General features: G+C 43.0%; 1 protein-coding gene across 6 annotated transcripts in view; it reads left to right on the plus strand.

Annotated features, from left to right (window-relative positions):
• The window catches only part of WWP1 (WW domain containing E3 ubiquitin protein ligase 1), a 398,863-nt gene that overhangs the window by 61,507 nt on the left and 319,515 nt on the right, over positions 1-17,841 (plus strand). For 4 of the 6 annotated variants that reach the window (XM_029591605.1, XM_029591607.1, XM_029591606.1 and 1 more), the window contains exon 3: positions 7,844-8,329. The exons of the other annotated variants lie outside the window; for them this stretch is intronic. In XM_029591605.1, coding sequence (XP_029447465.1) covers positions 8,038-8,329 — 292 coding nt within the window. In that variant the 5' untranslated portion in view covers positions 7,844-8,037. The remainder of the gene's footprint in view (positions 1-7,843; positions 8,330-17,841) is intronic. 6 annotated transcript variants of the gene reach the window in all.

Here is a 17,841-nt window from a genome sequence, read left to right on the forward strand (position 1 = left end):
CCCTAAGGACTTCACTTGCGTCTCAGTTCTTTTCAATATCTTCATGCTTCCAATTTGCGACCCTTATTCAATCCTTCGGCATAGAATGCCACCTTTCCAAAATTGACATCCAACTTTGCGTCAAAATAGGCTCTCATTAAACTTCCTCTACTGCTAATCTCAATAACTGTCTTACAGCACTAGTTCAGTGGCTCAGCAACCATAAACTCAAACTAAACCCCTTCAAATCAGAACTCCTCTGGCTAAGCTGCCAAGAACATCTCCTGGCAGGAAGATTCCATAGGGTCCTCTGCACCCTGTGGAATCTGAGTTGAATCCCAATTCACAAAGGTGCTCAAAACCTCCTTTATGTACTTAACATCAATTGCACAGCTATCTTAATTACAATATAGCTACCATGATTCATACATTGATCACCACCCGAATTGACAGTTGCACCACACTCTGTACAGCCTAAAACACCTTCAGCTCTTGCAGAATACCGCAGCCAAGATTTTGGTAGGGGCCAAAGCTATAGACCATATAAGGCCCATCTAAAACCAGTTGCACTGGATCCCAGTTGCAAGCAGGAAAAAGTTAAAGTTAACCCTTTGCTTTGCCTGTAAATATATGAATAAACAGTCCTTGAGTATCTCTCTCAACCTCTTGCCTCCTACATCCCAACTAGAGAATGCCGATCCTCCAAATTGGCCTTTCTCTCCTGTTTTCTGGTGTTTACCAACTGACTTGCACAAGACTTCGGGGCTTTTAGCTGCTATGCACTTAAAAACTGGAATGAATTACCGTTTCCCCTCCATCTTGAACAGTTACCTCACTTTCCGGAAAAAAAACTAAGGCATGGTTGTTCATGGTCTGCTGATAGAGAAGAAGAAAGAAACTTGTAATGCCACTTTGACTGGACCTTTGATTCAACTATGATTCCTAATGACACTGAAACTATTGTCACTGTTAGTTGTAGTTTGAAATAGTTTTTTTTTCAGTGATAAGCAGGGCGGACTTAGCATGACGTGGGGTGATGTCATCTGGTGGCACCAAATGGACTCTTCTGTCCTAGTAGAAGAACTTTTAGCTCTACCCAGCATATGCAGGAATTCCTGGTGCAGGCATTACCCAGTGAACTTCCTTAGTCTTTTTTCATCCAAGCATGGACATGTAATCTGTTTTTTTCTAATTTTTTGTACACTGGATTTTATCGCTGTAAAAAGTTGTTTCGCTACCTTTGCAGCACTCTCAGCAGCACTTTTCACTGCTACTGGTGGGGAAAAAAAGTATAAAAGTACTTTCCATCTCAAGATGTCTAGCAAAAATAAATGAGTGAATTCAAGAACTGTATTTGTGGCAAAGTAATGTCTGTTACAGATGGACACTAACTCTGGTACTGTTACATAACCAAGTGAACTGTTATAGCCACTGATAGATGACACTGTGGACACAGTGCGTCAGCGCTTATATAATGAAGGAACAGCATAAGTCTCAGAAGTTTTAGTTGCTCCTCCTCCCATAGTGAGCATAGTCTGCTTCACTGGGAAGAGTTGAACCAGAGCTCTTCAAAAACTCCCCCTTCAGCAAGGCAGGCTGAAACATCGGGGACAGGTAGTGCTAACCAGCCTGCATCAAAGAAAAAGTGGTGTCACTCTGCGGAAACTGCTGAAGCAGCCAGTGTTGAAGGAAGTAGGACGTGATATTTTTCTTGCACTGGGCCAACATAACTGTACATGTATTAAATTTAGAGAAAAAGTTTCCAGTGGATATTAATCTGTGTGAATCCATTCTGATTATAATAGAGATAAGGAGTTCAGAGTCAGCTTGAGGAGTAATGGTGTAAGTTGCACTGGTTTTTGTTAGTGTTTTTGTTAGTGTTTTGCATGCTGGGTGTCTCCTCAATAACACTTCCTATAATGTTTTTTTCTTTTGTCCCTACTGCTCTGTTTTTCCCACTCATTTGAGGACTTGAGAGGTATTGTCCGGGGGGGGGGGGAATATAGATTTTCTTTTATTCTTTGTCCTATTCCTCTTGATTTTTGAACAATCTTTCTATTTCCTGTTTAATATATTCTATATGGGGTTGCCTTAGAGGAAGCATACAGCAGAGTCTTCCATCACTTCCTAGATTGCACACCTTAGCAAAGCTGAGGCTAGAGATGCTATATGTTCACAACTCCTGGGGTTGGGAATAGGGGGAAATTATGGCCATCAAAATGGGTGATGCTCTGACTGGATTTGTAGTGCATGATACAGGGTTTCAGAAGGCTTCTGACATCATGACTATTACTGCAATGACTAGACTGGGAACAGTGGGAGGGAAGGTATGTTAAAATAGGGAAAAATTCCTGGGTAGCTGCAAATGAAAGCTCATGACACCAGGATCCCAATAGTGATTCCAGTTTTGTTGGAAGAATGAAAGGAGGAATTACCTGACAAATTTGTTCTAAATGAATTTACTTGGACAATTTATAAATAGGTGGTATTTTTTGCTTTCCGTCGATAAGCAGGCTGAATTAGGTATGCTGTCTGGGTGACATCGGGCGCTCATGCAAACTTTCTCTCTCCAAAAAGTTAGAGCTTTGCTCTGCTGCACTTGCATGGCACTTCTTGTGCGACGTATCATCGGTCTCCTCAGTCTTCTTTTTTTTCCATGCTCACGCATGGATGTTTTCTCTCCTCATCGCGTCTCCTCAGTCTTGGAGGTTCAATTTTCCTCATCTTTTCGCACCAGCGATTCCCCAAAACGTACTTTCCTAGCGTGTAGATGGATGGACTCTGGACCAGTGGATTATGCTCCCCTGCCAGCAGATGAAGATGGCGAAAGCTGATGTGTCAGTATAATCACTCCTGCAGTGACCCAGCCTGCCAGTATTCTCAGTCTCCAGCATATGGGTGAATGTGCATCTTCCTAAGGGGATTGCTCCAGATTTTGGAAGGAGAATTTTAAATTACATTTTATTTATTGATTTATTTGTTTTTCTATACCGATGTTCATTGGACATATCACACCGGTTTACAGGGTAACAGAGGAGCATTTAGGTAACATTTTAGGTTAAGCTTTGTAATATTTTACATTGAACATGTTACATTGAACTTTGTAGCATTAAGTATTGGACTTTTATAAAAAAAAAAAAAAAAAAAAACAAAAACAAAAAAAAAAACTTGCATTGAATTTCAATATAATATTGTAGTGAACTTTGTAGCATGGGTATTGATTGGTCTGTGAGGAGAGGTTATGTATTATAATAGCATCTAGTGTAGTAAGAAATCTTGGGTGGTGGGTGGTGGTTGGGTATGCTTTTTTGAAGAGCATGTTTTGAGGTTCTTTTTGAATGATTGGGTTGTTGTGGTTGAGTCTGAGTTGGGGTGGTAGGCTGTTCGAGAGTGTGGGCTGCCACTGTTAGGGATCGTTCCCTTGTTGAGGTTAGGGGGGCCATTTTTGGTGATGGGTGTAGGAATGAGAGCAGTGTTTGTGGATCGGAGGTGTTCTCTGAGTGGATTGAAAGTGAAGGGCAGGGCTCTGCCATGTTTAATTTTTCAGTGTATAGTGCTTTGTGTATGAGTGTTTAGGACTTTGTATTGAATCCTGTAATGTGATACGGCAGCCAGTGTAGGTTTTTTGAGGATTGGTGAGATGGTGTTCAGATTTTTTGGTATTAGAGAGTGATCTTGCCTGCTGCATTTTGTAGCCATTGGAGTGGCCCTGAGGGTGTTGGCAAGGGAGGCCAAGGAGTAGGCATTACAGTAGTCAAGTTTGGAGAAAAGTAGAGCTTGGAGAACTGTTCTGTAGTCTTGGGCATAGAGGAGTGGTTTGATTCTTTTGAGTATTTGCAGTTTGTAGAATCCATCCTTTATTATTGATTTGATATGATTTTTCATGTTGAGTTCATTGTCTATGATAACAACCGAGATCTTTGGCTAATACGGTATTCTGATTCTGTCCGTCTTTTGCAGGTGCTGGGTTTTGGTGGTCTTTGAGAGTTGTGATGGTCTTGTTGATGTGAAGTATTCAGTTTTGCTGTGGTTGAGGTTGAGGGACATTTGAGGATAGTATTGGTGTTATCTTTGGGAGGAGGTTGTCCCAGGTTTTTAGTGTGTTTGTGAGGAGAATCTGAACATCATCGGTATATAGGAAGTAGGTTAGATTTAGTCTGGTTAGAAGCATACAGAGGGGGGAGGATGTAGATGTTGAAGGAGGGTGGAGGAGAGGGATGATCCTTGAGGTACACCATGTTTAAGGGGGGATTTGTTTTGGATTCGGCGGTGTTGAGTCTGACTTTGTATGACCGGTTTGTCAGGTATGATTTGAAACCATTTGAGTGTGGGTGTTGCAAAGACCGATGTCACTTAGTCTGTTTAGTAGGGTTTCATGGTTGACAGTGTCAAAGGCGGCAGAGATGTCGAGATGGATGAAGGAGGTATGATTGGTCGCGGTCCAGGTCTCTTATGGATGTGGTCCTATGAGGGAAAGAGGAAGCATTTCGTGTTGAAGTGTTTTATATGAATCCGTGTTGGGCATGGGATAGGATATTGTAGGTTTTCCAGGTGTGCTGTGAGTTGATGGTTTGGACGATTTTTTCAAGGATCTTGGCGAGGAAGGGGAAGGTTGGAGTTGGGTCGGTAATTGGATGGATCAGCTTTGTTGAGTTGTGTGTTTTTTTTGAGGATTGGTTTGAAGCTGGCACACTTGAGAGAGTCCAGGGAAAGTGCCTTGTTCGAGTGATATATTAACTATGTCCTGCTATGGTGTTTGGGATTTGCTTTAGGAGTTTTATAGGGATGGGGTTGATGCGGTGGCAGCTTGGGTTTAGTTCTTGAGTTTTTGATTCTACTTCGGTTGATGCAACTGTTTCAAAATTGAGTCCAAGACGGTGTGTGGAGAGATGTGTTTAAGTTGTGTGCAGGCTGGTTGGTGTGCGTATTGGTGGCGATTATTTTAGTAATTTTGTCGGTGAAGAAGTTGGCGAGTTCATCACAGTTTTCTGGTGGAGAATTCTTGGTGAGGTGTGTTGGTGGTAGGTTTGTATCAGGTCTGAGACATATGCAAATAAAGTTTGGGGTTAAATTGGTGGTCGTGGATCTTTTTGGAGTAATAATCTCTTTTGGCCTTTTCAATGTCTGTTCTGTAGATGTATAGTATGGTTCTGTATCTGTCTTTTAGTTGGGGGGATGGATCTTTTCTCCATTTTTTTTTCTGATTGTCTAAGAAGGTGCTTGATGTTTTTTTAGTTCAGGTGTATACCAAGGGTGTTTTGTGTGTGTTAGCGGTCTTGATTATTTTTTTGATGGTTGGGCATTTGATCTTTGCAACTTCTGTGTTGATGGCTGTCCAGGAGTTCGTGGCGGTGTTTGCGTCATTCATGTCAAGATCTTTCAGTTTAATTGGCAGGATTTCTGTGAGTTCGTTGAGTGGGCATAGTTTGGTGAATTCGATGAGTTTGGTTCGGTTTGCTTCGTGGTGGGTGGTTTAGTTGTAGGTTGGTGTGTATGAGTTTATGGTTTGACCAGGGGATGGTGGTGGTTGAAGGGGGATGAGAGTGGTCTATGAGATTGTTGATTGAATATTAGGTCAAGGGTGTGTCCGGAGTTATGTGTGGGGGTGTTGACGCATTTGTTTGAAACAGATGGCTGTCCTGGTTTCTAGGAGGAGTTCACCGGTTGATGGGAGTGGGGGATTTGTCCATGTGTAGATTAAAGTCCCCCTAGAATGATAGCAGGTACGGTCATGTTGATGTTGGAGGTGATGGTTTCAATTAGGGCAGATATTTTGTGTTGTAGAGTTCCTGGAGAGGCATATAGTAGGATAATTTGTAGAGCTTTAGATTTGAAAAGGCTGATTTCAGTGGGGGGTGGATGGTTGATGGGGTGGAGTGTGATGTTAAGTTTCTTTAGGGCCATGAGGAGTATGCCGCCGCCTTTCTTTTTTGGTCTTGGTATGGAGTAGATGTTGTAGGTTGCTTTGGGTAGTTGATTGATGAGGGTGGTGTCTGTGTTTTTGAGCCATGATTCGGTTATGCAGAGTAATGTCGGGGTGCTAGTCAATAGGAGGTCATGTATTATTGGCAAGCCATAGTAACAATGGGGTCTACTCTAGAAACAACAGAGTCCACTTTAGAAATGGAGAGAGACAAAAATGCTGCTGAGTTCTCCATAAGCTTCCATAATAATTCTAATGTTATCAATGCTGGTTTGTCCAGAATCTGAAGCGCTTCCTTCAGCAATGGACCCGCACAAGAAGAAACCATAGAAGTTAGAGGAATCAGCACAGCTCTCATGGCCTCTTACCAACCCAGATCCATCCATAGGGGAGAAAGCGGGTTCTCCAGTGCCGATTGATCCTTCAGACACTTGCAGATATGACTGGAGAGGTGCCATTTCCTCCCCAGCTTGTGTTGCGTCATCAACCAGCCGCCCGACTGTGTCACAGGAAGAATTGTGTCGCTCACTTGGTGGCAGTCTAAATCTCGGGGGCTGAGAACAACCTAGTCCTCAGGCAGCGCTGACGCTTCCCTGCCAAGAGCAGCAACAGGGACTTCACCACCGAAAGGCCAGGATCTAGAGGAGACATGAATGGCAAAATCAACTGCTGGCCAGGTAAAGGAGAGAGTTTGATGGGGTAAACCTGAACTTTACCGTTTCTCTTCGGAGCCACAGATTTAAATGCAGAAACAAGCAAGAAAATGGAGCACAACAGGACCATGTCTACTCACTTGTTGCCAGCCCTAGTTTTAATAAACCGAAGAAACCTCTTTTTACCTTATTTTATTCATGGTTATCATTTTTCTCCATGTTTACCCTTCTATTTGGCATAGAAATGTCTTTTTTTGTTTTTAATTATTTATTTATTGAATTTTTCAAATACAGACAAGAACACTCTTGAATTGAAAATAGGTATTGCTTGACAGAAACATTTCTCAAGGCAAAAAAACAATTGTAATCACTAAGCATCTCCGTAAAGCACATACCAGTGAAAGTCCTCTATAATGGAGAGAAACAAGGACACAATCCAAAGAAAAATTAGTAGAATACTAAATATAATTTAGGCTATATGGCTGATACGGTGCAGTAGTATTTTCATATTTGAGGAACATTATCACGAGAACCCTCAGTTAAGGGATAGTGGTTAGATCTAACCTCAGGGATTTTCCCCATCAAAAATTGTGACAACTGAGGAGGGTCAAAAAAACCCCATAAGAAACATTTTGGTACTTCACCAAACATTTGCAAGGAAACTTTAGAATGAAATGACCCCCGATCTGTTGTACTAAAGACCTCATTAATAGAAACTGTTTACGTCTTTTCTGCATAGAACGAGAAACATCAGGAAAAATATTCACTTTAAACTGCATAAAGGTTTCTAATCTATGTCTGAAAAACAATTTCAGCAGCCAATCTTGATCTGGTTCAAGAACCAATGAAACTATAAGTGTAGCAGGAACCGCGATAACATTATCATTGCTGTTAAGTTCAATGATACTTCCACAGGCTGTAGTATATCTATTCCTTCCCTCTGCTCTCCTATCTCTCTTCTATATGATGGTAAATAGAATACTTTTGATGTTGGAGGGATAGCATTTTCTGGAACTTTTAATATTTCTATTAAGTATCTCTTGAACATATCCCTCGGAGGAACTAGAGGGACTTTAGGAAAATTTATAATCCTCAGATTTTTGTTTCTGAGGATTATAAGCTTCCACTTTCAGAGCTAAATTGGCATTATCCTTAGCCAGCAAATGCTGGGACTGCTGCATAGAATTTGTTTGTACTCTAATAGTAGAAATTTGTTGATTCAAATCTACTGTTGTATTTCCCAAAGTGATTATTTTCTGTTCCAGTTCATTACTTTTCTTGACTATAGGTGACAGCTGTTTCGCTATAGAAGCACGGAGCTCAGCAATTGCATCCCAAATCGATAGTAAAGATATCTCACCGGGTCTTTGAACTGGAGGCAGCTCTGGAATTGCCAGTTCAGTCCAGGGAACCTCCTGGTCAGCTCTCACACGTCTCTCTCCTTCCCCGCATCGCAAACTCCTCCTGTCCGAACCTTCTAAGATGGCTATCGGGCTTGCAGCCTCTTCCACCACCTCGCTGTTCCCCGCTGAATATGTCGTCAAAACCGCTTGGGTCCGCGGCGTCTCCACAGCCATTGAGGTGGCTCTTTCGGCTGCCGGATTACCACGAGGCGTTCCTCGTACCGGGCTCAGTGGTGACAAGGAGCCAGGGAAGAGGGGAGCTCAAATTCCCCTCCCCCTCTCTCCAGCGGCTGGTTCCCCGGTAAAGGACTGCTGCGGGACACACGGGCGTCCATTGGGCCTGAAACAGACTGCCCCAAGGAGGTTGCGGGGTAAGACACAAACCTGGGCTTTTTTGGCATAGAAATATCTTATCTCCTAAGGCAATATTTATAACCAGTATATTCTATTTTAGTGGTTAAGTTGTTTGCCACATGTTTACATTAACTTTTGCATGTATTTTTATTGTAGTGCTTTAGATCATATCCTTAAGCACGTGTGAATTAGTATCCACAAAACTTTGTGTCTGATAGTTTCCTATTTCAAAGGCCAGTCTGGTGGCTCAGTGGCGGTGTCATATGAAGCCAATTAGAAGGACCTGTGTTTTGTTTGCAGGTAGCCTGAGAAAGCTGTGGAGTCGTCATTCACCTCCCCTAGGTGAGAGAGCCCCAGTCATTGTGTAATAGTAACATGTAGTGCCTGTATTTAGCACCCATGGTTACAGGACTCTGAAAAAGAGCCCTGCTATATGGCTCCTGGCTGAGTACTGTCACTGTAGTGACTAGACAATTTGTGAGGGAATATAAAAATAAAGGAAAAAAATCCCTGGATGATTGCTAATGAATGCTTATGTTACCAGATCCCAACCCTAGTTCCAATTCAGCTGGAAACCCAAAGGAGCAGGAAACTGCCAGCTCAAAAAATGTGCCATTTCAGTATAACCCTACAATTCTAACAGCAAATTTTCTCCTTTATGATATATTAACAAGCAAACTGATATTAGTTGGGACAGTTGTATATGTACTTTAAAATTTTGTTTCACCCCAACATTGTTCCTAAACTTTACATTGGTGAATCTCCTCTCTTTTTTGGGGGGGAGGGGGTCTAGAATTTTTGCATTTCAGTACTTCACAGACGCACGTATTTTTTTCCCGTCGATAGCAGGGCTGAATTAGCCATGCTGTCATGGGATCTGTCAGTCAGGTCCGGGAGGCGGAGCTTTACCAAGCAGAGATTTAGATTTTAGCTCTCTGCGGCTGCTCATGTGTTCCCACGCAGGAACTGCGCGGGGCAGACTTTCTCCTCAGCATTTATTATTTTTTCTTAGAAATGTCAAAAAAATCGGGGTTTAAACCCTGTACCAGTGGCAAGGTAATGTCGGTCACGGATGGCCATGACAGATGTTACCGATGCCTGGGGCCAGAGCACAATTTACAAAATTGTGAATTTTTGTGCCTGAATGTCCCCAAGAGCCCAAAAACAGCGGGCTTATAAGATACGGGAACTTTTCGATTTTTCGGAACCATTAGAGGCTCATTCCTCGCCTGGCCCCTCAACAACAATGGCTCCATCGCAAAAACGAGTGTCGTCGTGGGATCCTCAACCCTCCAGGCTTGGAGGTAAGGACTTGCCGAGACAACATAGGCCATCAGATCCGAGAAGATCGAGAGAGCCTCAACGATCGGTGCCTAAAACTTCGGCGTCCACAACTTATGCGCCCAAAGTACCTTCTGCGCCCAAATCACTGTCGGCGCATAAACCTTCTGCGCTGAAAACGACATCGGCGCTGAAGACGTCTGCGCGCACAGCAGCAAAGAAATCGAAGCACAGTGGACTACAACAGTCCAAACACCCATATCATTCAATACCATATGGGTTAAAACGAAGACATCAGTCTCCAGATGTACCTCATTCCACCTCTTCAGATTCCAATTCTACAGAGGTGAAATCAAAATGTATAAGACAATCGCCGTCGGGAAATGGAATCCATACAGGATCATCGTCACGCCATCACCATAGGCGATCATGTCACTCACATCAAAAGGCTGTGAAGACGAGGGACACATGGGAAGTGAGCCCTTCTACTTCTAGATCATCTCACGCACGAAGTGCAGGCACCTTATCTCGTAGAGACATAATACAAATCACTTCCTCTGCTGCATCTACATCCTCAGATAATTCTGTTAAGACCACAGAGGGCAAGATGGGGAAGCAGTATGATGTGCCAAGTGCTTCCCCTCAAATTCCTCCGGGGCAACCTAAAGCACATGAGTTACCAAAACAATCTGGTCGTTCAACAATGCCTCCTCAAACAAAAGAGGCATTTTTTCAATTATCCCAGTCGTTGGCAGGGTTTTACGAAACTCTTCAATCATCCTTTAAGATGTCTAACGAACTATCTGTGAGTTCCCCGGAACACAATATACATACCTCTAGAGAACCTTCGGTGGAGCCTCCGGCATCCCCAATAGAAAAAAGACCAATTTCACCAATACAACAACAAAATACACCTATCGATTCTCTGTCTCCGCAAACATCCCCATCGTCATCTCCCGGATTCCCATCGGATCCGCAGGAACAACCGCACGAACCATATTCCCCTCCAGAGGACCTGACATACCCAAAATGTTGAGAAAAATTGGGCATGATATTACATCTGGAATTACAAAAGGAGACAGACCCTAGATCAGAAACCTTTGGTCTCCTAAAGATTTTCGATGCTCAGGGAGAACCAACATCTCTTCCACCACAGGAACTATTACATACCGTCTTACAGAAATCTTTGGAAACACCTTTCTCTGTCAGCGGTTTCAAAGAAAACGGATATAAAATTTTGTATGCGGAAAACATCGCCTTACTCTATGCCACAACTACCACATGCTTCAATTGTGGTAGAATCTGCAATGCAAAGATTCAAAAAAGCAAAGTCGCATACCTCATATCCACCGGGCAAAGACAACTGATATTTAGATGAGTTTGGCAGAAAGATGTACCACAACTCAATGTTGAATGGCCCGCATTATGCACCATCAATTCTACATGGTACAATACCTATATGAGTGCATACAAGCCACAAAAGGTATGCTTTCCTCGACGGCAGATCAGATACCAGCGCCTCTTCATGACATGGAGGAGTGTTCTCGACACCTTCTGCGGTCGATATATGAGGGATTTGAAACATCTTCTAGAGCGTCTGCAAAAGCCATCGCAGCCCGTAGGATGGCATGGTTACGTTCTAGTACGATACGAGAAAATTTACACGAGAAACTAACGAACCTCCCGTGTACAGGAGACAACCTGTTCAGAGAACGATTTCAAGACACAGTCGGCAAATTAAAAGAGGAAGTTCTAGCAGTCCAATCCTTAACATCATAACCTCACTACTCGACCACACGTTGTTATATAGGATCTACTTGTAGACAATCCTATGCTTGTAGGCCTTACATATCTTATCAATCCTTTCATACACAGACGTATCCATCTTACCAGCGTCCTCCGCCACAACATCACAACTCAGCTCAACGTAGGGGTAAGCCACGTAACCAAAGATAGCAGACACAGTAACCGGCTGCTGCAGTAAAATCAACACCATCTTTTAATAACCCAGCCACCACCACTACATCAAGCACCACCTGGCAGAATTCATTCTTGCCTGGCAGCCTGGGAGAGAATAACAACCGATCAATGGGTTTTAGAGAGAGTACGACATGGCTACCAACTCCAATTTGCCACAAAACCCATACTACCTCACCTTTCCACTCTAAAGAGTCAAAGCTTCCAACCACAACTGGGGGAGGAAATTGCTTTGCTTCGCAAACAGCAGGCCATTCGGATTTTCCCGAAAACCCGACAGACAGGGTTTTATTCCCCATACTTCCTCATACCCAAAACGTTGGGTGGCCTTTGCCCCATATTAGATCTACGGGAATTGAACAAATTCCTGACCAAAGAGAAATTCAAGATGGTATCGTTGAAATCGATCCTACCTCTGATTCAACCCAACGACTGGATGTGTTCCATCGATCTAAAGGATGCTTACACACATATTCCAATCCATCCATCTTCTTGGCATTACCTATGCTTTCACTATGGCCATCAACACTACCAGTACAAGGTTCTTCCCTTTGGACTATCTGCTGCACCCAGGGTTTTCATCAAATGTATGGTTGTGGTGGTGGCTCATATCAGACAACAGGGTAGGACCATCTTTCCATATCTTGACGGTTGGCTAATAATAGCCTCGACCCCGGACATCTTACTTGATCACCTTCGGGTGATACAGTGCTTACAGGAATTGGGGCTAGTGATCAATTTTCAGAAATCACATCTCCAACCAACACAAAGGCTACAGTTTGTAGGAGCAGGCCTGGACACCGTTCGCAATCGGGCATATCTCCCAACAGAAAGAATAACACAACTACGTCAACTTCTCTACTCGTTGAACAACACTCAAAGGCAGTCGGCGAGACAAATTTTGGTAGTCCTCGGCCACATGGTGGCGGCTATTTTCACGGTTCCCAATACCAGGCCACACATGAGACGCCTGCAATGGGGACTAAAACGTCAATGGAAACAACACTCACAACCATTGACACAGAAGTTATCGTTGATCTCCGAGATGAAACAGGACATACCATGGTGGCTCCTAGACTCCACCCTGCCCAAAGGAGCATTATTTAGTCGTCCTCCTCACAATGCAATTTTAACCACAGATGCGTCTCGCAAGGGATGGGGAGCACATCTCGAGATTTACGAAACCCAAGGGTTATGGACAATCTTCAAGCAGACCCTACAGATATATTTATTGGAGCTCAGAGCAATTTGAAATGCGTTACAAGTGTTTCAAGATCACATAAAGGGCCGCAGGGTCATGATCTACATAGATAATCAAGTGGCAATGTTTTATATCAACAAGCAAGGAAGGTTCGGTTCATGGTCCCTTTGCAAGGAGACCCTGACAATCTTCAAACATGCTCACCAACATTGCATACATCTGCAAGCAACTTACCTACCAGGAGTAGCAAATACAAGAGCGGACAGGCTAAGTCGCATCTTTCATCCTCACGAATGGACACTGGATTCGGATGTAGCCCAAGACATCTTCATTCAGTGGGGGTCGCCTGCGATAGATCTCTTTGCAACAGAGATCAACGCTCAAGTTCCCAAATTCTGCTCGATAAGACCAAGTCAGTTCAGGATCGCCCAGGATGCCTTCCTCATTCCGTGGACGACAGGCCTCCTGTATGCCTTTCCTCCCATACCACTCATAACAAGGACAATTCAAAAGTGCATAGCAGAAAAGGCTCAACTGATACTCATAGCTCCAGCCTGGCCAAGGCAACCGTGGTACAGTTTCCTTCTCAGACTGTCCATTTCAGACCCAATTCGGTTACCAAATCGCCCAGATCTTCTCTTCCAAGATCAAGGAACGCTTCTACACCCGCTACACTCATCTCTCCATTTGACAGCATGGAGATAAATATTGCAGTTTATTTTGGTGGACAGAAGGAGAATAAAATATTAAGCAGATTCCCCCATTCAGCAGCATCCCTATCTCTAGTCCATCTTCTGCTTAACATGTCCCTTTCTTTCCCCACAATCTCAAAGAGAATCTCCCTCTTCCCCCACCCACCCTCATTTCAACAGCATTCATCTTCACTAGTGGTGGTTCCAGATTTATCTCCTCTCTCCTTTGGCAGCAGCTTGCTGAGGCTCCCGTGCTCTGCAGCACTGTGCTTCTTTTTTGTGGGGTCAGAAGAGCCTCTAGTGGGCATGACCCACTTCAAATGCTGCATTGGCAGTACCAAGTAGTAGCTACTTTGGCTGTTTGGAGGGAGGGGGAGGCAGGACTTGAAATAGCTCCTTTTGGTAGAACAGGGAGTTTCCACTTCGGCACAGTCCATTTTGTTAGAATCCAGGAAACTCTCAACAAGGAAAAACTATAGCTATAAATGGAAACGATACTCGACCTGGTGCACTTCTAACGGTGTACCACCATTAGACTGTTCACCTGAGTTACTCATGGATTATCTACATACACTGTACACAGCTGGTCTTGCAACATCTTCCATTAAGGTTCATCTCAGTGCCATGGCGGCATATCACAGACCACTTAACAATATTCCTATTTCCAGTCCCCCCTTTCTATCTCGTTTCATCAAGGGGTTAAATCACCTTCGTCCTCCGATCTCCAAACCTCCATTTCCATGGAACCTGAACATAGTTCTTAAACAGCTTATGCTTCCCCCGTTTGAGCCCATGGACTCAGCACATATTAAATACCTCACATAGAAAGTGGTGTTACTGGTTGCAGTTACATCAGCACGATGAGTCAGTGAATTACAGGCCTGGGTCCATTATTCTCTGTATTTACAGTTTCATCACCAAAAGGTGGTTCTCCGAACTCACCCATCCTTCGTACCAAAAGTGGTTTCTCAATTCCATCTCAATCAGATAATAGAATTACCCATTTTTTCCCTAAACCTCATACAAATGACAGGGAAAAATTACTGCATACACTAGATTGCAAAAGAGCTTTAGCATACTACAGAGAAAGAACAAACTCTGACTCCCAAGTTTCTCAACTCTTTGTCTCTTTCAACCTGAAGGTGCCTGGACTACCGGTGGCTAAATGCACCATCTGCAGCTGGATAGCACAGTGCATCAAGTTTTGCTACGACAAACAGAAGCTATAGCTACATTCTGTTCCCAAAGCTCATCAAGTTAGAGCCGTGGCGGCCTCCTTGGCACACCTTAAACATGTACAACCCATAGACATTTGTAAGGCAGCTACATGGTCATCGCTCCATACCTTCACATCCCATTACTGCCTTGATCAACAAGCAGCCACCAATGCGAAGATAGGGCATGCAATCTTCCAATCTCTATCCTCTTGTACACGGTGACTGCCACACTGTTCATGATCACGTACAAACATAAACAACGTAATTTGAGCTTGGGACTCCCATCACAGCATGGCTAATTCAGCCCTGCTATCGACGGGAAAAAGCAAGTTTGCTTACCGTAAACGGTGTTTCTGTAGATAGCAGGATGAATTAGCCATGCTGACCCACCCTCCTCCCTGGCAGTCACCGCCTTTTCGACTACACTACAGCTTAATCACAGACTGAGGAGAATCTGTTACTTTCCTGTGCGGGAACACACGCACAGCCGCAGAGAGCTAAAATCTATGCTTGGTAAAGCTCCGTCTCCCGGACCTGATTGACAGATCCAATGACAGCATGGCTAATTCATCCTGCTATCTACGGAAACACCGTTTACGGTAAGCAAACTTGCTTTTATATTTGCAGTTTTGTTAAGATTTACAGAGTAGACCATAAGAAACAGTCATATTATTAAGAAGATTTCAAAAATATAAAACATGTAATCAAGTTCCCATTATTGGGGAAAGTACAAAAGGAAAAATAATACCTCAGAAAAACACTCCTCAACATTACCAACAGACAAGCTGTTGTATCTTATATAAACCCCTTACAAAAAAACAAGAAGAAAAATAGTTATACCTTTTTTGATTTTTTTTACTTGGCATTCCCTCCTGGACTGTTTTTACTATGCAAATGTTTTATGAGGTATTGGTGCCACCTCTTTGTATATATCTTTTGTTTGCTAACTCATGAAAAACACTTCTTTGGAGGACAGATCTTCATATTCAGGGTTCCTAATTTGGTTGCCTCTCTATAGGGGCGATGGCTATGGAGGAGTTAATCAAGATGTATCATCACTGTTTCTGATCTATCAGAACCAGACTATTGAGAGAGGAAAGCATGTCTGAAGATAGAAACATAGAAATGACGGCAGAAGAAGACCAAACGGCCCATCCAGTCTGCCCAGCAAGCTTCACACATTTTTTTCTCTCATACTTATCTGTTTCTCTTAGCTCTTGGTTCTATTTCCCTTCCACCCCCACCATTAATGTAGAGAGCAGTGATGGAGCTGCATCCAAGTGAAATATCTAGCTTGATTAGTTAGGGGTAGTAACTGCCGCAATAAGCAAGCTACACCCATGCTTATTTGTTTTACCCAGACTATGTTATACAGCCCTTATTGGTTGTTTTTCTTCTCCCCTGCCGTTGAAGCAGGGAGCTATGCTGGATATGCTTGAAGTATCAGTTTTTTCTTCTCCCATGCTGTTGAAGCAGAGAGCCATGCTGGATATGCATCGAAAGTGAAGATTTGTCAAGTTGTCCTTGCTGATTATATAACTGCAAATGAAGACAATTCTCCATTTCATCTGAAAACAGGTCTCTAAATCTTTTTTGGTTTGTTTTTGCCCTGTACTGAAACTTGTTTTGGATTATCTTTAGGGTCCTTTGTTTTCAGTTTACATTGATTTTGTCCAATAGTAGCAATTGGTTTAAACTGATTTTCACCCTAATTTTAGGGGTGGAAGGGAAATAGAACCAAAGGCTACTAAGAGCCAAGAGAAACAGATAAGTATGAGAAAAAAAGAAGTGTGAAGCTTTCTGGGCAGACTAGATGGGCCGATTGGTCTTCTTCTGCCGTCATTTCTATGTTTCTATGTTTCACTTTTAGAGCTACTGATGTATTCTCTCAAGGCCTCCAGCCACTATGGGCCAAAACATCTCCAGTGTTTCAAGTCCTGTCCCCTACAAGCAAAGCACTCGCTCTCCAGTGCCACTGATGTGCTATTTCAAGTCCTGCCTCCCCCTCCCTCCAAACAGCCAAAGTAGCTACTACTTGGTATGGCCAATGCAGCATTTGAAGTGGGTCATGCCCACCAGAGGCTCTTCTGACCCCATAAAAAAGAAGCACAGTGCTGCAGCGCACGGGAGCCTCAGCAAGCTGCTGCCAAAGAAGAGAGGAGATAAATCTGGAACCACCATTAGTGAGGATGAATGCTGTTGAAATGAGGGTGGGTGGGGGAAGAGGGAGATTCTCTTTGGGAAAGAAAGGGACATGTTAGGCAGAAGATGGACTAGAGCTAGGGATGCTACTGAATGGGGGAATCTGCTTAATATTTTATTCTCCTTCTGACCACCAAAATAAACTGCAATATTTATCTGGAAAAATGAATCACATTTTTTCCACTGATTTCTTCCTGTTTTTTGTTCTTATAAACTCCTTGGAAAATTTTTAAAAATAAAAATCGAAATGAAGATCCCTATCTTCTGCCAATATTATTCTCTTTTCCTGAAGAGTTTATCCCAGCAAATTCAACTTCATGTTTGAGATATGTGGCTGGGTTTTAAACAAAAATAATAGAGTATCATGGAGATATTACTTTTAAGGTTAGAAGGTCGTTTTTGAATTCATTTCTTTGAAATTAGGGTCTCATTCTGGAGTTGCATAACCTGTCCTTCAGATCTGCAAGCACCTCTGTTTTTTTCTGATATCTATGCTGAATATCTGTTAGATATATTTGCATTTATTTGATCTGAGAACCCAGTTTGCCTGTTCTTTCTTCATAATATATTATTAAATGATTTCAACAAGGATAATCACTTGTATAGCAAAAATCAGAATAATCATTTGTATAGCAAAAACCCTTCTGGAAAACCAGAAAGGATAGGGCTTCCTCATTGATAGCCTCACTGTACTGTCTGCCAGTTGCTAAGAGAGCATAATTCCAGCTGACTCATTCCTGCATCATAGATATGAAGTTAGAGTTGTCACATAGGTTTTAGCTAGTAGTGGCCTAAAAAGGGGCCTTTACTGCAAATGCACCTCAGCTATGGAATGGCCTGCCTGTATTGATAAGAAATGAGTGCACGTATTTGAAAATTGGTCAAGACATATCCCCCCACCCCCACCTTTTATGAATAGTGAGGGGATTTAGAGGTGGTGTTGCTGGGGTTGACCATTT

Source organism: Rhinatrema bivittatum, chromosome 2, assembly GCF_901001135.1.
Source record: "Rhinatrema bivittatum chromosome 2, aRhiBiv1.1, whole genome shotgun sequence".
Classification (NCBI taxonomy): domain Eukaryota; kingdom Metazoa; phylum Chordata; class Amphibia; order Gymnophiona; family Rhinatrematidae; genus Rhinatrema; species Rhinatrema bivittatum.